The sequence below is a fragment of the Brassica napus genome, chromosome A7 (assembly GCF_020379485.1).
Source record: "Brassica napus cultivar Da-Ae chromosome A7, Da-Ae, whole genome shotgun sequence".
NCBI classification, from domain to species: Eukaryota; Viridiplantae; Streptophyta; class Magnoliopsida; order Brassicales; family Brassicaceae; genus Brassica; species Brassica napus.
The window spans coordinates 8,949,163-8,972,772 of NC_063440.1; the positions used below are offsets into that span (position 1 = coordinate 8,949,163).

The following is a 23,610-nucleotide window of genomic DNA, read 5'->3' on the forward strand; positions in this document are numbered from 1 at the left end:
TTTGTAAAAAATGTCAAGAAGAGTTGTGTCTTTAAAAAAAAAAATGAAAGGTTGTGAATTCCACTTATGTTGAAAGGTTGTATCTTTTGTAAAAAATGTCAAGAAGAGTTGTGTCTTTTAAAAAAAAAATCAATGTTAGAAGGTTGTGTGTCTTTTCTAAAAATTCATATAAGTATCTTTTAAGAAATAAAAAGTTGTGACTATTCTTATAAGTATCTTTTCAAAATAACTACCTTTAAATTTGGAGAAAGTGACTATTCAAATTGAAGAGTTGTGACTATTCAAATAAATTTTTGAAAATCTATAAATAGTTTTTATACAAGCCCTTTCTCAAAATAAAATTTTCACTAATCTAATAAAATGGTGAAGAAAAAAAATTATGTGCAATTACTTGATTACAAAGTTTTAGAAAATAATATGAAGAGTTTTATGTGTTTGGATAGCCAAAAATTTACAACGAAACAATGAAATTATTAGTCTTAGTCTTGCAAGTTATGTCTTCTTATGTCCTTTAATTTTATTTTCTCTCAAGTATTTCTGGCAAATATATGTGGCAAGTGAGTCAGTTCATGCACGCTGTTCCCATACTGATGTTTAATGTTTTGTTGCCTGCCAAATAAACGATTATACATGGCCATGGCCATCGAATGGTGGTTTGTGAAAGCAAGTGGACCTTGGTTCTTAACGCGTAACCATTTATTCCAAAAAAAATTTGGATTATACAAATACATAGTAATTATAATCATCAAATTAATTCTTATATCCAATTAAATCGAAGATAAAATTTTGGGTTGTTTCTAACATAAGAACAACAAAGATTGAAATCTCCTTATCCTTTGGTTGAACTAAAATTTCATTGATATTTATATACCATGAAATTCTAGATTCAAACCTTAAAAATGTAATTTATTATCATTTATGCAAAGAGAACTTTCAGATGTATATTTTCATAAAACAGCTCATCGGTGTGAGGTAAATATAATAATTTGACATGAATTATTATAAAACATAACTCTAAAATGTAAAATTTTTTGTTATAGAACTCTCGATATAAGAATTCTCATATTTGTATGAAAACAACATGTAATGTATATATCTTTGTTTTCTATTTTATCCAAGTATTTAACTCATACAAATAAATAAAAATAGGACAAAAACGCAGATACATACTGAAATCTTGAAGAAAAGGAACAAGATTATGAAAATGACAATGTTAATGTTAATGTGTTAGGGCATTACGCAATGAGATCCGAGTACTAATCAAACCCCTAAACACTTTCTCACTCCCACATTTAATTTCAACGATCGAATTCTCAAGTTCCATCATGCATCTTCTTCGTTTTTCTTCTTGCTCAACCCAACCAACTCTTCTCCTCGACTTGCTTCAGCTCCTCGATCCCTTCACAGTTCTTGTCTCTCTTCTCTGACTGACCTCTTAAGAAACCCAACAAACGCCATTGTTTTACTCGAACGGAGAGATAAGTAAATGCCGTTAAAAAGCGCCACGGATACCAAAACAGTGACCTCGATGTCGCCACCGATGACCGACGCCAGCTCTGCTTCACCGTAAGACCCGTTCAAAACGTCCACGTGGCAGTGGTTGTATTTCGTCTTCGGCTCGTATATAGATGACGTCAGCTTCGCGACGTCTCGCGCGAGAGCGCGGCGAGATTTTACGTAGGAGGAGATTTTGACGTCGTCTTTTCTCCGGAGAGCGACTTGAGCGGCGGACTGGTGCTCGCGGAGGGAGAGGACCGACGTGCGGAAGATGCCGTAGGCGTCGACGAAACGGAGAAGATTCTCGAAGAACACGGGGCGGTTGCGGAGACTCTTGCGACTGAGGGAGGTGGAGTATGTTGGATAGCGTTTCTTGGACGTCTCTGAGGAGACTGAGACCGTCGGTGAGCCAGGCGGTGGTGCTGCGGTCGAAGGAGGACCAGGATTTGATCTGGGAGATCTCGTGGTTTTTTTTGTTTTTTTTGTGCACCTGAAGATCTTATGGTTGATGTGGGATCCAATTAATTGCAAGGGTCTTGAATCTAAGGGTTGTGAATTCGATTTCAGTTATTTTAAAAGTTGTGACTATTTAAAATGAAAAGTTGTGACTTTTCGTATAAATATCATTTTAAGAGGTATATGTTTTAGATTGAACATACTAACAAATTTTGTTTTTGTGATATGTACTTTTCATTGAACACATGTTTCATGTTCTATTTTTATACAAAATTTCAGTGATATCACTATAGTTTGTTTAAGCATCGAAATCTCACATTTAAGATTCATTTAATGTTTATATATACTCTTTCATTGTTTTATTTAATTTCTTTGCAAAATGAAACAATTGTTGGTTCAATTAATAGTAAATATATTCAACAATTTGAAGAGTATTTTGTTGAGAGAAACATTCTATTAATTAATCACTGATTTTGAAGTTTGGAAAACAACTGAAAATGATAAACTTTTGAGTCATCAATTATTCTATTAATAGTAAAAGTCCGAGGCATTGTTTTCAATTGCGTATTAATATTAATGATCACTTGATCAGTCAACAATTGAGATCCTTAATGATTCACAAGTTTCAATTCATTTTGAAAAACTTCAATTTCTTAACTATGACCAGTTTCGGTTGTTAGCCAATTCGATTAAGCAATTTCACGGTTGGTTTCAAATGAATAAAATAATAGAAACATATACTATGTTTAGGTTTATTTGGGTTAGATATTGTAAATGTTTCATTCAGGGAATTTTCCTGCAGTTTCTTTTGTATTTTCTCATCCATGATCAGAATAAACAATGAAAAACAGATTCCAAAAATTCGATCAACACATAGGAAGAAAGAAACATAACAGAATATATACATATATATAGAGCACTCAAATCGGTATTTATGGAATCAATAACCGTCCGATGTTAACTCCGGCTTGACATAACCGTCCGACGTTTACTCCGGCCTGACATAACCGTCACTGAGACACGGATAGAACTCTACAGAGAAATACAATGCCATTTAATGGCGAAAGGGCATGACTCTTCAAAAATCGCCTTTATGATCGCACCCAGAACCATGCATGTGTTTAAAAGAGAACAAAACAGTCTCATCTTATTGATGGAAGTATTGATAAGAACTTTGAAATCTTTATCAATTGAAAAGAAGATGAAAAAAAAAACCAAATAAAAGAGGAAAATGGAACCACTGACAGAAGGCCGGTGGTCCTAGATCGTGACTCTATTTTTCATCAGAACCAATAAGGAGTTGTCTTTCATTCGTTTTTATATCTATTTTTATATACATATATAATATTCAGTGATAAATCATTACAAGTTTACAACTATGATAAATCTTGCAACTATTGGCAACAATAGACTTTAGTGATGAACCATTGCAACTTTTATTTTTAATCCTTGAAACTATTGGTAATGATAGACTTTAATATGAACCATTTCAATTTTTAATGCTAACCATTATAACTCTTAGTTAACCATTGCTTGGTTTTTAACCATTGTAAAAAAAAAATCTAAAGATATATCTTTTCATCAATTTTATTTATTATACATTTAAATAGTCCAAATAAATATATTTTCATGTGTTTCTTTTTTTAACTTGAAAAATGATCTATGAATGTGTCTTTTTCTTATTTGTTCAATGTTTATATATTATCATTTTATATACTATATATTTTTTAAAAGTAATCTAGAAAATAGCATCTACTAATCAACCAACTTTCACAAATTAATTTTAATGAAATATAATTTATATTACCGAAATAACACAACTCTATATATGTTTTAGAATATAACTTATCATTTTTTATTTATAAATATTCATTGCAAACTATAACTGTGTTTTTCCAAATCTAAGCATTCTAACTACACATGTAATCATTTTTTACTGTACATGCATTTTTATATGGTTTCAAAAAATTATGAATATAAAAATCTCTTAACTTTATAAATTTAGTAAATGAGTAGACATATATCTTATTTGGTCTTGATATATATGTAATTTTGTTACAACTAATATTGTTACCAATAAAGGAATATAGATCTAAATAAGATAATTTTGTTACACATGTATTTTTAAAAACAATTATATAAAATATGGCATATTTTTCTATAAAATGAGTTCCTGTGCGATATCGCACAGGTTCTTTACCTAGTTTAGATAATAGATAAGTTAAGGATATGCATTTTGTTGTTTGTTGCTTGCAAGTCTGCAAAAACCTGCTGACTGACAACCTTTGCATTCTTTTAGGTGGAAATAGAGCTTGGCGTTTACATCATAAACAACCTACTATTTTTTTTCTTTGACCATTAAAAAAAAACTAAGTACTAGTTTAAAGATTTTTTTTCCAATGAAAAGGTGTAACGAATTATGATAAATTAAATAATAAACATGCTGATAACGAGTTCTTGGTCAGAGAGACTCAGAGATAAGATCACAAGGTTTGGCTTTTTTTTTTGGTAAAAAAGGTTTGGCATTTTGGGACAGTATAGATTGACATTTGAGTGTACGCAACAGTCATGACGAAACTACAGCATATCTCATAAAGACTTAAAGTACCTAAGAAATGTAATTAATATCATGCAAGTCATAAACGATACATTCATACAGAGCATGTTGTGTGTAACGTGTTGGTGTATTGCTTCTAATTGATTTTATTTAGGTGAACTATAGAGTTTGGCAATTTCATGGTAAGGCAACACTGTACTAAACTTTATCCAGTGAAGTTGACAATAAATCTTTTGGCACAAATAAAAATCACAAGGTTAAGCATTTTGGTTTTTGTTCAAAAAAAAAGGTTAGGCATTTTGGCCTATACAATACTAGATTGTACATTAATCAACCATGTAGCCTAGAGCATTTTTACAGGCATCTTTTTTTTGTGGAGTAACTTTTTTTTGGTGCAAACAACTTTTATTTTATTCATCAAACTTTCACATTCAACACAATAAATAAACAATCATAGTTTTTCAGATTGATTGTATAAAAAGATCGAGAAGTAAGCAATGTAATCTTTTTGCTCTCAGGCGACATAATAAGCAGAAGGAAATCCCTTGTATGAATCAGCGAATGCAGCTACGTTCCCTGGACGCGAGAACACCACCTGCAATTTAATTGTAATTGTTCACACAATAAGTTAAAATACCATTAAAAACCTCATTGTGGATTGAAATTAAGAATCATGCTTATTTTTCTAGTATATCTTTTACCTGGTAGTTTCCAAGGGTAAGAGTCTTGAAACCAGCTGCGCAATAATCAAAATAATACTCCCATGTCCTTATGAACTTATCATCAAATCCTAGAGCCATGATTGGCCTGCACAAAGTAGTATTTTTTGTACATGTTAGTAAGCAGAAGAAAGCAAAAAGAGTAAATCAGAGAATAGATTTTCAATATTTGTATTACTTTTGTCTGTCCAAGAAGTTCTTCCTCCACATTCTCAATGTTTGGTAGTAATGAATTCCAATATTCTCAACATGTTCAATGCTGTAATACTTCATTGTTAGATATGTTTAATAAATAGATAGCAAAATAAAAGAACACAAAAAGATTTTACCATAGCCTAGAAGAAGAGGACATGGCAGAAGTAACTCTTGCTAAGGAAGGAAGGCATCCACCTGGGAATATGTATTCCTTAATGAAATCTGAGCTTAGTCTATACTCATTGTAACGCTCTTCGGGTATCGATATGAACTGTTATGATCAAAACATTATAAAACCATTAATGCTTTATGAAAACATTAGAGAATGTCTTAACAAGTGAAGAAACAAACTATTGTGAACCTGCAAGACCATTAGGCCGTTTTCTGCAAGCGCAGCTTCACAGCGACTGAAGAACATCTCCATAAACTCATGGCCAACTGCTTCTAGCATCTCACTGAAACATCCAAATTGCTATGTCATATGCTCATAAAACATATAAGACATTTATATACAAGGGACAGGAAAAAATATATTACCAAGATATGATTCTATCATATTTGTGAGCATCAGATAGTTGACGATAATCGCAGAGCTTAAAGGTGATCCGGTCCTATGATTCAGAAGTTATATCATTAGTAATAGCCTAGGAAATAAGAAACAAGATCAATAGATGATTCTTCAGACCTCAAGTCCAGCTTCTTTCACTTTCTCTTCTGCATATTTAAGCTGTTCAATAGATAATGTGATGCCAGTGTATCTGCATCCAGTTCTTCTCACAACTTCTATGGCCAAAGTTCCCCATCCACATCCAATTTCCAAAACCTCATGGTGCTTCTCTACTCTCGCCTGAAATTGTCTCTCTCTATGGTTATTACAGAACAGAGAAGTTCTTGTTCTAAAGCAAGAACATGTTCTTTTCTTACCTTATCAATTAGAAGAGATATTTTTCTCATCTGAGCAGCTTTCAGATCCTCATCATCTGACTGTAAACAAAAGGTTGAAGTCAGAATCATAAGTAAGGTAAGAGAAGTAAAAAAAGAGGGAGTTGTTTTCATGTTCACCTTGAATACTGCAGAGGAGTAAGTCATGGTATCATCCAAGAATAAACCGAAAAGCTCGTTGCTCTGTGAATTGATGAAGCAAAGAATATGATTATAGTTCAAAAGAGAAAGGAAACGTTCATCTAGGTTTTAAGAGAAGGGGAGATGTTCAGTAACATACAAGGTCATAGTGACGAGAAATGTTCCTGCGAGCTTGTGTTAAAGTGTTCTGTCTAGAGACATGCTTTAGAAAATACTTAGCAGATGCTACACCGGCAGTTAGAAACATTGGTGTCCACCATCCCCTGAAAGAACATCAAACCATACAAGTGAAAGTTTAGGAAATGATATTTTGAACAGAAGTTATATCTCACTTATGCAGAAAGCTATATAAGCTTATACCTCTTCTTAGCAAGATTTGACTTTGGTGAGGCAAGATCTCTGTTGGCAATGAGAATCTGTTCAAATATAACCAAGAAGATAAACATTAAAACTAGCACAAACGAAACAATAATGAAGAAGAAGAATAGACTCAGTATCTATGTTTCTGCTAGTATGTATGTACCATCATGAAATTCAAAAGTCCTGAGTCTCTATCAACGAATGAAAAATCTCCATTGATATAAGCATCTGCAAGTCCCAAATCTGCTTGTGTCATAACCTGAGAATAAAGAATAAAAAAAAAATCAGGTTCTTGAGCTATAGATAGACTAATCATAACTTTTTTCATACCTTCCAGTAAAACTGAGGACTGTGAATCTTGAGGACAGATTTCAAAGGACAAGTAGGATCTTTTCCCTCAAAGTTGAACATTGTTCCTCCTTCTTCTAGTATCCTGTTCAGTTCATGGAGGTAAGTGTTAATGTAACAATTTGTGAAACATACTCTAATCTAAGTTGAGTAGAGATCAGGTGAGACTCACGTTACACAACCAGTTGATATGAACTGTCCCAAGAACCTAGTAACAAAAAGTCGTGCTCCTGTTTCGGTTAGAGAAGGAACCATATGTCTTGGATTGTTCAGAAGAGCTGCTTCTTTCCCTAGCAAACCTCGTGCAGCCGCCATACCAGCCTGAAAACACATATCAACAGAACTATGAGTTACAAATGCAATATCAAGAGAGAATGAACATTAAACTAAGTGGAATTAGATCATTGCCTTTAGTCCATCTTCATGGAAGCCGTAACCTTGATATGCACCACAAAACCAAATGTTACGTTTGCCTTGAATCTTGTGAAGCTCCTGTGAGGCTGTAAATGCTGCAACAGAAGGCACAGGATGGCCAGTGGTCCATTTGAGCAATGTTTTCTTTGGAGTCTGATCTGGGTTAAGTGTCACGAAGAACGGTTCACGGTCGTCCCCAAGGTTCTGCACCGTTACACATCATCAAGATTTAGCTTAAAAAGCTCATAGTTTTCTTGCAAAAGGTGGCGTTAATAAAGTATGCAGATTGTGGTTGTATACCTGAAGTATGTTGAGCCAGTATGTTACACATACTTTCTTTTCCGTGCTTCCCAAGAAATTCCACGCGCTCCATGCTGCTTGGTTCCGCGGCATCAAGTCAGTGTCATGATGAAGATATATATCACTGAAATCAAGGATGAAACCTTATGAATTACTTTAAACATTTTAGACCAAAGAAATGAAAAAAAGGGTGTGAATTATAAACCTGTAAACGTATCGGAAAGCGCCAAGAACCCTAGTTTCATCAAATGTGACTTGCTCGCCAAGCAACCTCAGAGCATCTGGAGCGTGCATAGCCAGTATGCACTTATCAAATACTTCTTCAGACCCGTCTCCACTTGTTACAGTGACACGACCATCATCAGATGTCAAAACAGATTTTATGTCGCAGCTTGTTCTGATCTTGCATCCTAGTCGCTCCAATTCTGCCCTAACCTGATAAGCAAGTACCAAGTCAGACTCAAATGTATATGCACCTTACACTTAATACATCTAAAACACATCATAGGTTTAGTTTGGAACCTTTGCAACATAAGTCTGAGAACGTCCTGCCACAGTTAGCCACTGTGGCCTCCCAAAGATCTAACACACAAACGAAAATAAGGTAAAACACCAAGAAGATTGTTTAAGGAGGAAGTGTGAGAAAAAAATTAAGAACCTGAAGAAGGTGGTGGTTGCAGCAAAACGAAAGAACAGAGTAAGCAGAGAAGCTTAAAACACCATCGGATGGACATGACCATATCGAGCCACATATTGGAACCTACCCCCACAGATATATAATGTTACGTCTCGTCCAAGTAAACTTCGAACATTCATTTTAACGGAGCAAGTAAATAAGAACCCTCACCAAGTAAGCTTTCTGAAACATCTCAGAGTATCCACGACCATTGAGGAACTCTCCTAAGGTTTCACTTCGATCGATGTCAGGGTTAGCCTCGAGCTCTTCGATGTATCTTAAAACGTCTTCTTTAAACTTAACGATCTCTCTGATCATTTGCCAGAAATAAGGGTTTAGAGCGTTCTTCTTCTGAGCAAATAAGCCAGACACACCGTTGCGGCTTCCCCATTCACATCCTTTGCCATTGTCAAGGCTTACTGCGAAAGACATGTCTGAAATCTCCATGTCTACTCCAAGATTCTCGAAGAACTCCATCATGTTTGGATATGTTACCTATCAAATAGAACATATGTATGCTCAACATCAAAAGTTCAAGCAAGGAAAATCATATATAAACAAACTTTCATATAAAATGTTCAAAGATTCAGATTTGTTAACTTATATTATAGTTTCATAAAATATTGAGATTAATTTTGTCTGATATGAATTATGTGTGTATCATCACTAATCAACTCTAACTTGTTTGTTATCAGATATGGAGAAAATTCCAACGTGAAATTGCTAACAATGGATAAAGGTGTATATAGAAAAAATGAATGGTCACAAGATGATTATGAGCTGTTCTATCGTTTTCATGACATTTTTTTTTTAAATCACAATTGTTTTGTCTTATAAGAACGACAAAAACATCCTATCAATAAAAATCCCTAGTTGGTCTTTATTTGAATACCATGTAGGCCAGACCATGGAAAACAGTTGTATCGTTATAAAAACGTTGGTGAAATATAAATTTCCAGTTAGTAGATTTGGACAGATATGTAAATTAAAAGCACAATAGTAATGGTAAAAAGGAAAAAAAAAAGGTTTTAGAAAAAATTGATTATATATTAAAAAAATTCAAATAAACACACAACACTGATATGGTCCATCTTTGGCAGTGGGACACATAAAGCAAATGCCTCCATTATCATCAGTCATTTTTCACGAAAATGGAAAATTCCAGAGATATATATATTTTTTTTGAACAAAAAATCCAGAGATATATAATACCTTTCTATAGTGATTTATTTCTATAAAACAAATATATTTGATCAAAAAGAATTAAGAAATGAGCGAAAGGGAGAGGGATACGTACACGATTGAAGACCATGAATCCAAGGTCCAAGTCAACTCCATCACAACGCACCGTTTTAGCATGACCACCTAATGACTCTTCTTTCTCGTACAAAACGAGTTCTTCGACTCCTTGAGTAGCAAGAACGTAGGCGCTTCCTAATCCACTTATTCCACTTCCTATCACCGCCACTTTCATTTTTCCTTTTTACAGAAAAATATATTCAATGAAACTTATCAGCCTGCATTGTAGAAAAATAAGTTACATTGACCTGATACAACGGATTAGATTCTCAACGGATATGCGAAGACCAAGTTTTTCATTAAAGAAATTGCAAAAAAAAAAAAGATATAAAAGAAATTATAAAATTCCCATTTTCTTTTTAAGAATAAGCAGACTCGAATCTTTTATTTAACAAAAAGGAGAAATGTATTTCCATTCAAGAAGATGAGTACAATGGCAGACTCGAATTTATTAGTGACCCTTCTTCTTCTACTACTACCATCACATCTAATATTTGCATTAAAGACGACAAACAACAATGGTAGACTCAAATCTATAGTGACCTTTCTTCTTCTATCCTCTCATAACACCAACTTTTTTTATTTCATTCCGGAATTTATTCATATATGTACAAGCATATGCATGTGCAGAGACTGACCAATCAATAACTTTGTTTAAAGAAAGAGAAATGTAGTTAGAAATGTTACCTCTTCTTTTTTTTTTCAACTTGGAACACAATGGATTTCGATCTGGAAATGGATATTCAACAGTTCACTGAATGAGTCTAGAGTAGATACGAAGATCTCCGGATTTCTTGGAATTGAGAAACTGAAATTGTGTTTTTGTTATTTTTTCACTTAAAATGGGATTAAACTGAAAAAAAACAACAACAACAGCTAGACTAAAAGTGAAGAGAGAATAGAGTGAGATTGAAGAATTTTGGAGTAAGCAAAACTATTGGCTGATTTTGAGGGGAGCACTTGTGCCAAAGAGATAAGCCAGCCACAGTTTGTTTTGTATTCATATGGCAATGGATCGCCATATATATATATATAGCCCACAAGTTAAAGCCATGTTTGGCTATTGACTTTCAAACACTCGACGTTTGGTTTATGTAATTAATTATCTCGTTTTCAGTATTTTAATTAGTTTTAATTAATATATTCCCTATCTTTTATTCAACGTACTCGGATGCTTCTTGTTTCTTATTTCCAATTGGGCCTGAGAATCTATATACAATCTTGTTTCTGTTCTTACTTTCTTTATTTACCACCATTACTTTTTAATGTGATTCAAAATCCTTTTCTTCGTCAACATCACTCTAATCTCATTTGTTAGTTTGAGTCTGATTAATGATATTTTATTTGGTTAAAAAGAGAAAAGACGTTGCATTACAACTACCAATAGTTTTTTTGATCGGTGATGATTAAACATGGACACATTTTATAACATCCAGAGCTACGATATATGTAAAGACTTAAAAAAACTAATTTGATAACTTATGTTACTGGAGTTGACTTACATTTTCATCACACATCTGTTCAACACTCCAAAGTTAAGCGTGTTTTGGCTGGAATAATGAAATTATGGGTGACCTACCGGAAAGTGATTCGCGATAGCGTGCGAGTGATGTCAAAATACAGGAAAAGGTCATGTGGTGATTGCATGGTCAGTAAAAAAATCTTTCGAGGTTTGGAAAATTAACGCACCTCTTGTCGGATGGGATGGGGCCAACATGCCGAGTGAGCGGACGTGGAAAGACTATTAGTATGCGGTCGGGGCGTTACAAGTGGTATCAGAGCTAGATTAGCCATTCAGTTATGACCCGAGAGGCGTCTTGAGACATGTCATGAGGTGCAGCGAGGACGTTGCGTTCTTTAAGAGGGGGTGAACTGTAACATACGGAAAGACTTAAGATAATTGATTTGATCACCTATGTCACCAAAGTGTACTTACTTTTTCCGGTACATATTCGTTTAGAACTCCAAAGTTAAACGTGCTTGAGTTAGAGTAGTGAAATGATGGGTACGTATCGGGAAGTGATTCGCGATAGCATGCGAGTGAGGCTAAAGCACAAGGAAAGGTCATGTGGTGATTACAGGATCAGTAAACAAATCTTTCAGGCCTTGGAAAATAAATGCCGCCCGTTAGCTGGGATGGAACCCACATGCCGAGTGAACAGGCGTGGGAGGTCCATTATCCATAGGCGGCCGGGGCGTTACATATTTATTCGAAACTACAAAACTGAACCGTGCCAAACCGAATTTCATAAATAACCAAACATATATTATATTTCTATAATAAAAAACATAAAATTTAACTGAAACTAAGCCGAAAACCAAATGGATACCCAATTTTAAAAATAAAAATTATATACTTAAAAATATAACCTATATTTAGTTTCTAATAGTAAAATATCATAAAAGACTATTTATAAACCAAAATACTCGAAATAAAAATTACGCAAATATCTTTTTATCCAACATATTTTAAAAGTCCGAATTACTCAATTTTTATCTGAAATACCTGATACTTAACTTGAAAAATCCAAAGTAGCTGATATTTTTATCCAAACTGAAACCTAACAGAAAATCTAACATCCAATGATGATATTATATTGGAAATTGCCAAAATACTACATTCATAATACCACTTTTCATGTTTATATTAACCACCTTTACACTTACTTTTAAAGAGGGAAAAAACATTTATAACTTTGGGGTTAACTAATTTAGACTTAGGTTTAGAGTTAAGAGGTGCGGTAGGTTTTTGGAATGTGAAATTTAGGATTCTAATAAATATAAATAAATACTTAAAAATATAAAATTAGTTTCCAAATAATTTTCGATTTTTAAAAAGAAATAAGTTCTTATTTGAAAAAGTATAATTCGAAAACATAAAAAAAAAAATTATTATTTTTATTTAAATAAGTATTTATTATATATATATATAGAGAACACAAGTATAAATATCTTTTGCCTCTTAATGAAGAAGATATTTTTGAAAATGTCTCTTTAGTGATGGTCAACATGAAAAATGGTACCAACAAAAAAGTAAACTTGAAAATTTCCCATATTATATTCCTTAGAATATTGCCATAGTTCTGAAACACAAAATCATCAAAATAGATAATATCATTCAATTATGTACAAATATATGGCATACTAATAACTAAACACGCATTTCGAGACTAAATTTACAAATTAGCATGTGTAATATTATATGGAGTAATTTTATTTTTAAATAAATTAAAATTTTAAATGTCTAAATCTGTCATATTCTTCTTTTTAAAAAAGTTACATTTTGTTCCTAAATAATACATGATTTTTATAGTATTTTATTATATAATTTGATATAATAATAAAAGATCCAACCGTCGGATTACCAAACACTAAAGACAGCACTGCTAAAAAACTGTGACGACTAGTTTTACTAAAATCTAAATAACAAAAGATCCAACCGTCGAAATCCAAATCTTCTCGGTGAAATTCTAACCCATTGAGTGACGAAACTTTCCACAAAATATCAGCCAGAACATGATCTGTTTGATCTTCCAAACCTGCATTGACAAACCAAGACAAATTTTGTTTTCTTCTCTCTTTTCTCTTAAAACTAATCTTCTTGAGTAATTTTATTTCTTGTATATATCTCTTTTTCTTAGTGCTTGCTAACCACAAAATTAGGTTAAAAACCTTTATATATTGTTTCATTAACCTTCAAAATCCAATATTAATCTCATAGACTAGTATTAGTTGTCCAACTTTGAAATTTGGTTATCACCAACCAAATTCATTGGATTTCTTCCATTTAGGATACAATAAAAGAAACATGCTCACTTAGATAATAGCCCATTGTTATACGATATCAGTTCTCTAAAAAGATATAAAAACAGATTCCAAATTTTATAATCGACGACAATTCTTATCAATTTTGTATGGTAAATCATTTAAAATTTTAATACCACAACTGAATTGGAGTCTGAAAGGTTGGCATACCCAATTTGAAATAATTTTCTTCTTTTCTGTAAATTAATCAAACGACAAAATTAACCCACAAAGAAAAAAAGAAGACAACTTACTAAAAAAAATATATTGTATGGTGGTGCTTTTTTTAGTTGGGGTTTGAAAGCTAGAATTATTAACCAACCCGTTTGATACGATTTCTAAATCTACTAATAGAGAGACGACTATATTTGGATCACTAGCATTATAAAACATAATTGTACACACGTTTGTTGTCTGGATGCAGCTTTAATGATTTATTAATACGTGCCAAATTGCATGAATGTTAAAAGAAAATGAAAATTTTCAACTAAAATAAAGAAAGGCCAAAATGCATGGATGTTAAAGGAAATGAAAACGTGTGTTGTAATAAGACCATATACGCATTTTTATAAAGATGTGGAATTCTTTTTCATCGAACGGGTTGCATCTTTCCACATGGCCCAATCTCTTAAATGATATTTCAATTCATAATAAGATTTTTATCGAATTCAAGGAACCTTCTGTTTTTGTCAACTACTATTCCACTCTTTTGACCATATGCAACAATCGTGGATGAGACATTATCGTAGAGATGTTTGTGAAGGAATAAATGAATTGGTTTGATGGGTCAAAAAGGAAATTCAGGGTTCATTATTGGATTATAGATATCTTGCTCTGGAAAATCGGTTTGATGAAGCTATTTTAGATATATACCGAGACAAAGCAACAAAGGAGCTGATACTTTAGCCAAGTCTATCATGCATGGTTAATGATTTATCTTTGGTTTTTCACGTAAATGTAGGGTTGCTCAAACCCTCCATGAAGATTATATTTATTTTGATTAATAAAAGTATGTTTAGATTTTTTTTATAAATACGTACACATTTTACCTTTTAATAATAATAATAATAATAATAGTGAAATCAATAAACAATTTAGTAAATGACAAAATAATAGTATGAGACAACAGAATTGATAAAAAAATGAAGTATGAAATTCAAAGCGTGACTTTATTAACTGTATACAATAATTAATACGTTAAATAATAACCTAGAACCTTAAATAATACTTTAGTTGCCCAATCAATAATTTAGATGACTACTTAAAACATTTCATATAATTACAGGAATTAACTGCATGTCCGGCAGACTCAATATTCAATCATAAATAAAATGTCTAGTATTCGCTGTTGTTTATTTATTTTTTTACATGAACAACGAATTTAACGCCATTTGATTTCTACAAATAAAGGATTGAAGAAGAATTATGTTTATTTCTTTGAAAATTTTAAATAGTTTTATACACTATAAATATGAGATATAAACCTAAAATTACACAATACCAAAAAATTTAATCGATAACAAAAATGTAAAAGTATGATCGTTTATAGTTTAATATCGATATAAAGAAGAAATTCTTTTACGTTTCGTGTTCAAATCTGTTTTTATAAAGAGTGTTATCTTTAATTAAAAATGTATAAAAGATGATTTCAAATACTAAGTTTCATAAATACTCAGTCTTAAAAATTCTTATATCATCTATTGTTCTCCTTCAATTTGAACAAAATCACTTGAACATCCACCAAAAAATTTAGTGAAGATATATACTACTTGTCCAGTCCTACAAACATATTTTGCCATTATGATTTCAACTTAAATATCATCTCTAATAAAATGACAATTAATCTCCACATGTTTCATTCATTCTTAAACACATGATTAATTGCAGTAAAAAACATAATATTCTTAGGATTGAATTAGTAATCTGTTAATAATAATAAAAATAATAATAATAACCATTTTGTTAATACGAATAACTGCTTCGACGGAGAATGATGGTCTGGGGTTTAAGGATATTGATCTGTAAGCTGATGAATGAGCTGGAGAGCTTGTTGGCCCAAGTTTACAAGGGACGATACAAGGCAACCAAAGAGTTTTTATACTATGCAACCAAAGAGTTTTTGGACTCTGGAAAAGGGTACAGATCTTCGTACGCATGGATGAGCTTTTTGTTTGGTCGTGCGCTCCTTATAAAGGTCTAATAAGCTCAATGGGTGATGGTCATAACAGTCGGGTTTGGTCTGATAATTGATATCTTGATCCATTACCTCGTAGACCAGTAAACAAACAAATTCTCTTTGATGTTCAGTTGAAGGTATCAAGTCTGCTGGATCATGAAGGTAAGTGGAGAATAGAGTTCAAGGAGTTGTTTCCTGATGAAGTTGCTAACTAGGATAATGAACTTATTTACGGGTAAAACAACAGATAAGAAAATATGGGCTTTCCTGAATCATGGATCCTACACGGTAAAGAGTGGTTACTGGTTGGGGGCGAATCACTTGTCTAGAAATATACGTAGTTGTGGGTCTCTGAAAGTTGCAAGCTATGAACTCAAAGCGAGGATATGGAAAATTTGTATCCTGCCAAACATCAGAATGTTTCGATGGAGGTGTTTATCAGGGCTTTGGCAGTGGCTGATAGTCTTAACTCTAGGGGACTGAATGTGAACAATACATGTAGACTTTGTCAATCAAGAGATGAAACAATAAACCATGTGTTGTTTCACTGTTCATATGCGCATGAGGTTTGGAGAAGGGTGGCCATTACAGGTTTACATGTGAGCTTTTCACACTCGTTAGAGGAGAACTTTCGCACTCTCCTAAACACAATGGAACTACATGGCCCAAAATTGACAAGAGAAAGGAAATCCCTTGGTTGTTGTGGATGATTTGGAAAAATAGGAATGTGATATTATATGCCAACACTCAAGTTTCATTAAATAGATTAGTAAAAGATTGGATGAAGCTAACTTATGGTTCAGGTTGAACCAATCAGAGAAGCAACAAGGGGTTCATCCCTCACAACAGTTCACTGAGAAATGGTCGCCACCTTCGCCTGGGTTTATGAAATGTAATACCCACGCAAACTGGAGAAATTCTTCCCTGCATTGTTGCATGCCATGCATAGGAAGAGACAGCAGTGGGACAGTATGTCATCATGCCTGAGATGCATTTACGAGCTATCCTAGCCGTTTTGTTACAAAGCTGAGAGGTATCATTTGGAGACTGGAGAGCAACAGAGATCTTGGAGTAGCAAAGCTGGTGCTAGCTTCAGACTACAGTGAAGTTATTGAGGCAATTAATGGTCCATATCACTGGCCACAATATCAAACATTACTAGAACAAGTTTTTGTACTTAAGCTGTATTTCACCAGTATTACGTTTGAGGTAGAAATTGTGCTGAATAACTCAATAGCGAGAAACATTGCCAAGAGTGTTCTTGGGGATGGTCGGCTCCAATCATATCTGGCGCTTGGAAGGCCGGCGTGGTTACATGATCGTCTCCTATGAGAAGCTACAGGAAACAGCTAGTTATTCTTTCCCTTAAGAATTATGTTGTTTTGTTCTCATTCCTTGCGGTTTTTGTGCAAGTGGTTTTTATGACTTTGTATCCTAATAAACCTATGATTCATTTCATCAATCACAGACGTTTAAAAAAAAAACCACTGTCTTAAATACATTTGAAGAAGTCAACTGTTTTTGATGATCAAATCAACAAAAGATTTTTAAACGAATTTGAGCCAAAAATATTTTTGTGAATTTTCGGTCCATCTTCCATAGCTATATATCCCAACTCTCTCAAATCCTTATTGTTAATCTATAATCTCTAGGAAAAAATATATATTATTTTATAGTATTTTTATGGACAAGTTATTGATAACGTAAAGAAATTAATAATTTATTTTATAAATATATGAACAATCACTTATCAAATTTATATTTTAAGTAATCTACGTTCAACATAGTTATATATAAAGACAAAAAAACAATATAAACAAAACCAAATAAGAATGTTACACGTCTTGATCGTATGATTAAATGGTTAATCTAATTGATTATTCATGGCTAGCACGGCTTCTGAAGTTATGGGTTCCCTTTCTGCTTGGTGGATTACTCTTGATAATCCTTGGGGATACATTGTGATAATGTTAATGCTTAGGTACTGTTCTAGTTTTTTTCAGTCGTGTATATATAAAGCATGTTACGGAAATCTATCTTTTTAATTGAAATCTTGTTTGTCTGTCAAGCTTTTGGTGTCCCATGTTATTTCCATATTCACAAACATCCTAAAAAATACCTTATAACACAAATAAATATTTGATCAACATTTGATTAGAGAGAATTCCCCATACTCCGGTGACTAATCGTGCATATAGTTTTCAAACGAATCATTTAAACACATCGACAAGTTAGTCTGATGGGGAAAAGGAATGTTATATTCGTCATAACTTATCAAATACTTTTGTGGAATTCTGCTATCTAACAAGAAAAACTGAGGAAGCAAAGTTGTATTTTGGAATTTCAGACGTGAAAAAAGGCAATATTAACCTAACCCATTTAAGCATTTCTTGTTTAATGATATACAATAATATTGAATATAATTTGTTTAATCAAGTTTAAATAATTACTGATTTATTTCTTTTTTCAAAACACTAATTTATTTTATCAAAGGAAAATACTAATCTATTTATTTTATTTCAGTGACAATTCTGACTTATGAGATCTATTATATAATTCAATCAAACAATTTATGAAGTATACAATGAAATGTGTCACGTTATCATATGGACTTTAACCAATATAGATTTAGAATTATTTTTGCAGATCCTTAGTCTATGTTACCGAATTATTGTGATCTCCTATCATTATAGACAAATTGTAAACAAACTTTGGAATGAATTGACTCTACGGCTTCGTAGGAAGAGTTTTTTTTTTCAAATATGATCTAAAATTTTAATTCAAACACAAAAATAATCCATGCTTTTTTTGAAATTTTCTTTTTTCCTATTCACCCTAGAAGTTCGAGTTATTTACGAAAATGCTATTATATTTTTTTCTTTTCTTTTTTATTGAAAATGATTCTTTTACTTTATCATCCTCATCTTCATCAAGTATTTACAATATTGTCATTGCTATCTATACACTAACCACCATGAACAACCAATTTAAAGCTCTTAATGCACCAAAGTTTCGATTTTTACTCTTCATTTCTCATTAATTATGCTATGCACACAAATAACATCTCTTCACTCTCTCTTCAAATTCATCCAAGAAAATTAAGATTTTGATTCCAAGCTTTGTAAGGTTCAGAGAGACATTGAAGCTTATGATTCATGGTCATTAACGACTTGGTAGCTTTTGTAGTGAAGTTTTGGGTGCTTGGAGAAGCAAAGCAAGTAATCTCACATGCTCAAAGTATGAAATCATTTTTTTCTCAGAAATGTTCGTGAAAACCTTCAGAAGACTTCATGAAGACTTTTAGAAAACTTCGCTAGATGTGTTCTCCATCAAAAAGACTTCTCCAGGAGTCTTCTAACTTTTCTTTATTAAGAAAAAAAAACCGAAAAGTGACTCTTTGATGAATTTAGTAAGACTTTGAGATTTCGGTTAACTAAGCTCATTTCTCCCTTGCAGCTCTAACCCTGGATCAAGTGTGGAGCTAGACACAGTATTGGATGATGAAGGATCAGAAGCTTTCAGGAAGTTCTATGTGTGTTTTGCAACCATCTACAAGTTATGGTCTATGTGATGTCGTCCAATCTTCGGTCTCTATGTTGTTTTATGAAATCCACGCTAAAAAGATAACCACTAGCTGTTGTGGGAAGATACACCTATAATGGCATGTATTGGTGGAGCATGAAGCATGTGGATTGATAGTTTCGAGAGATCACACAGAGGTTGTAGTCGGTTCATGTAGTTGGATTTTGAAAGATGTTGTAGTGACTGAACAACTTATATTGGTATTCTGAATGCTTGAGTTTTAGTGTATTGGGGATTGTAAACTCAAATAAAAAACAAACATCATTCATACTTATCAATAGTCTTGCCACAAATACAAGCACCATTCGTATTCATCATTACTCTTGCTACAAATACATAACACTACTCATACTTAGCTACAAATACAGAACAGTAGACAATACCCCATTCATAACTCAAAGACCTACTCATACTCTAAGTATAAACTTGGAAAAGACAATCATCACCAAAGAAAATCCGACAATGTTATTCAAGCTTTAGAGCTACATTTTGCATTCTCCAATCTCCTTATTAACCCTAGCCTCGCACACATGCGTCTCTTGTGCCAAATTATCGAACTCGTTCTCATGGACATTGAACCCCTTTTCTAAAGTGATGGATGTTTCTTCGAAGTTATCAACCTCTCAATTAACTCTTCAATCTCTTCAACCATACATATATCTGTTCATTTTAATGTATGAGACTAATCATTTAATGACAAATTGTAAGCTTATGTACTTACTAAACCTGAAATTGACATGTTCTTAATCTACAGAACTTACCCCATCTCTTCTATATGGACACGCGTGAAATAATCGCCATGGTTTCTTAGAAGTCTTTGATGTCTGCATTACAACATGCTCTCCACATCTACAAATCTTATGAAACCCTCTCCTTCGTTCATTCATTTCTCCAATCAAAACTTCAACAAAATGCAAACAAGTTTCAAGTTCATCTTCCACAATTTCATAATAGTTTTATCTAAAACTCAATTAGTAACCTATCTTATTAAAACATGTTGGACCTAACATTTAGTCATGAGTTATATTACATAAGCCCTATTAATGATTAATGAAAAATATTAAATTAAGATAATAATAGAAACAACATTATACTAATATCTATGTTTCAAAATAATACATTTATAATATTGTGTCCCAAACTATAAAACATTAGAATCCACTTTTAATAACTTTTTATTATTTTTAAGAATATTTTGATAAATTATGTAATTGATTAAATGCTCAAATAATTTATAAAAAATCAAAATAAATATATATGTTTTCAAGTTTAGATACTACAAATAATTTAATTTAATATTTAATCGATTAACTAATGAATTATTTTATCTAAAATTATCATAAATATAAAATTATATATATCTTATTAAAACATGAACATTGTGTTGACCTAACTTTTAAGGAAAATTACCAAAAACACTATATTCATAATACCACTTTTCATGCTTACATTAACCATTTTTACCATCATTTTTAAAGAGTGAAAAATACAATAATAATCTACCTAATCTAGACCCAGGGTTTAAAATTGAGGGGTGGAGTAGATTTTTAGAATATGGAGTTTAGGGTTCTAATATATATATATATATATATATATATATATATATATATATATATAAATACTTTAAAAATCTATAAAATATTTTTAAAAAGAAATTTTGAATTTCAAAATGAAAGTTTGAAAAATAAAATTCGAAAAAGTTCAAATTTTTTAAATAAAAATTTAGAATTTGAAAAAATATAATTCAAAAAAATATAATTCACCAAAATAAAATTTATTTTTTTAATAATTTTTAATTTTTTAATTTTTTTATATTTTTTTGTATTTATTTAAATAATTATTTATTATATATAGAGAAAAAACATGAGTATAAGAGTTTTTTGCCCCTTAATGAAAAAGATATTTTTGAAAATATATTTTTATTGATAATGAACATGAATAATTATACCAACAAAGTGGTAAACATGAAAATTCTCCTCTTGGTCCCTTTTTTTTTTGATAGACCATTTTTCTTTTGAACTAGACAATACTATGTCGTTTCATATGGACTCTAAAACCTATCAACATGTAGGTTTACACTTCAAGATAATATATTTTTTCTAATTAAAAATTGATTAAAGTTGTTGTAAAACAATAGATTTAGAGCTGAATGTTTCTGTATTTTATTAATGAATAAGAGATCCCTTTATATAAGGGTTACATGAGAGATAAATGGAAATACATAAAAGGAAAGATTACAAATCATAAACATAAAGGGAAAAGGAAATAGGGTTTCCTTTTCTCCAAACATCATAAGCCGCCTCTCTCTCTCTTTGCCGCGGCCGCCGCCTCTCTCTCTCTAGGGTTTGGGCCGGTTATAGACCGGGCCGGTTATAGACATTTATCACTTGATTTATAACAAAAGTCAAATAAATTTTATTAGTTTAGAGTAATATCAAACTAATTGACTATCGAACCAAACATTTTTTTTTTTGTAAACCAGTAACGATCGGTTAAGAAGCCTAATTGATAAGGTTGTTGAAGGACTTTAACTCCAAATGCCCTTATGGGAAAAAATCATTCTTCTTGTCCCCTCTCTTTTCCCATTATCCCTTTGTCTTTGAATTTCCTATACTAACCTTTCTTTCTTTAATATATTTCTTCTCCACCTCATTAATTCATTTAATTTTTCAATTAAATACACCCAACCAAACACAACAACCAAATGGGGTCCACAAACAACCTTAACCAATCAGATTTACCTTGGCCCACATGTCTTCATGTTCCCTCTCCTCTCTCCTCTGTCCGCGTGAAGAGCTCTTCTTCCCCTTCCTTCGTTGGCGATTTTGAAGCTTGAACATCAGGTAATTCTTGTCCCTTTTTCATGAAATTTTGTGTGTAATATCTTTTAAATGTTTGTGTAAACCATGGGTAACCTAAAAAAAGTAAGAATTGATGAAAATTTGATAGAGAAAAAAATGAATTTGAAAACTGTGTAGATGAATTTCGGGTTTAATTTATGTCCGTTTTTGATGAAATTTTTTCTGGAATACTTATAAAAATAAGTGTATATATCGGCTAGTGTATCAAAAGAAAGGTTGAATGCAAATTTTAAGAGATTTAAAAGGATTTTGTAAACTGTATTTATTGGTTTTAGGGTATATTTTATGTACGTTTTGAGCCCGTTTTGATGATTTTAATTTCATTAATATGAATTATATAACATGGGTAATGCGAACAAAATCGGACTAAAAAGTTGATTAATTAATGCAAGGATAATTTCTGGGTATTACTAAGATAACCCGTTTTACTAAGGCAACGTGGTATTACTGATACTACTGGTATTACTATGTTTACAAATATTACTAGTATTACTGGTTTTACTATGTATATAGTATTGAAAAAAATTAGTAATAGTAAGAATGCTAACAGTAAAATATTACGTGGGAAATAAATTTAAACTTCTTAATAATGTTAATTCTAATTATAATTCATTTTATTTCAGGAAAATGCAAAATCCGCATTGTACAATCATTTGTTTTGATTATGGAGGATATTATATTAAAGATGAGGCTGAAATGAAATGGATTTCGCGAGATGGTGAAGGGGAAGATGAAATTCACACTATTGTGTTGAAGAAATCAGTGGATTGAATCACACGCTCTGTTTTGGTTGAGCGTATTTGCAGAAAGATAAAGGTAGATAACTATAAGATGGAAGCGAAGATTAGTTACTTTCCAATGGTAATGTATTCGAACAAGCCATCATATATCTGGGAAGATGAAGACGTTTTTGGTTATCTAATGCAAGTAAATCAAGAGAATTGTAGAAGTGTTCTACATGTGGAGTTCAACAAAATGGATGATGACACTGATTTCTATGGCAGTCTATCGGATAGAGATGCTACTGAAAGAGGGGCTACTGATAGAGAGGCCACTGATAGAGAGGCTACTGAAATATGGGCTACTGATAGAGAGGCTACTGATACAGAAGCTATTGATACAGAGGCTATTGAGACAGAGGGTGGTGATGAAGAAGGTACTGAGAAGGATGCAACTGATAATGAAGGTACTGGTGGTGTGCTCACACTTTACGAAGACATTGAGATGCATGAGAATGCCACCGAAAGAGAAGCAGGACCCTCAGTTGAAGTCACACTTTGTGT

General features: G+C 32.2%; 1 protein-coding gene and 1 pseudogene across 2 annotated transcripts; both read right to left on the reverse strand.

Moving 5' to 3' along the window:
* Nucleotides 1-178: 178 nt before the first annotated feature.
* LOC106355093 lies at nt 179-2,200 on the reverse strand (annotated as a pseudogene).
* A 2,701-nt stretch (nt 2,201-4,901) lies between these two features.
* LOC106357875 lies at nt 4,902-10,906 on the reverse strand. Of its 2 annotated transcripts, none has more exons than XM_013797591.3 (22): nt 10,592-10,906; nt 9,903-10,084; nt 8,777-9,100; nt 8,588-8,689; nt 8,452-8,511; nt 8,135-8,364; nt 7,930-8,053; nt 7,624-7,833; nt 7,388-7,536; nt 7,198-7,300; nt 7,031-7,126; nt 6,868-6,923; nt 6,647-6,770; nt 6,487-6,549; nt 6,349-6,408; nt 6,110-6,271; nt 5,962-6,035; nt 5,786-5,879; nt 5,559-5,695; nt 5,408-5,488; nt 5,212-5,317; nt 4,902-5,105 (listed from the first exon to the last, which is right to left on the reverse strand). In XM_013797591.3, exons 2-22 carry the CDS (start codon nt 10,077-10,079, stop codon nt 5,025-5,027), a joined length of 2,613 nt encoding a protein of 870 aa, XP_013653045.1. In that variant the 5' UTR covers nt 10,080-10,084; nt 10,592-10,906; the 3' UTR covers nt 4,902-5,024. The 2 variants fall into 2 exon arrangements, with proteins under 2 accessions (XP_013653045.1, XP_013653044.1); XM_013797590.3 differs by having other exon boundaries at nt 9,903-10,122.
* Nucleotides 10,907-23,610: the final 12,704 nt, after the last annotated feature.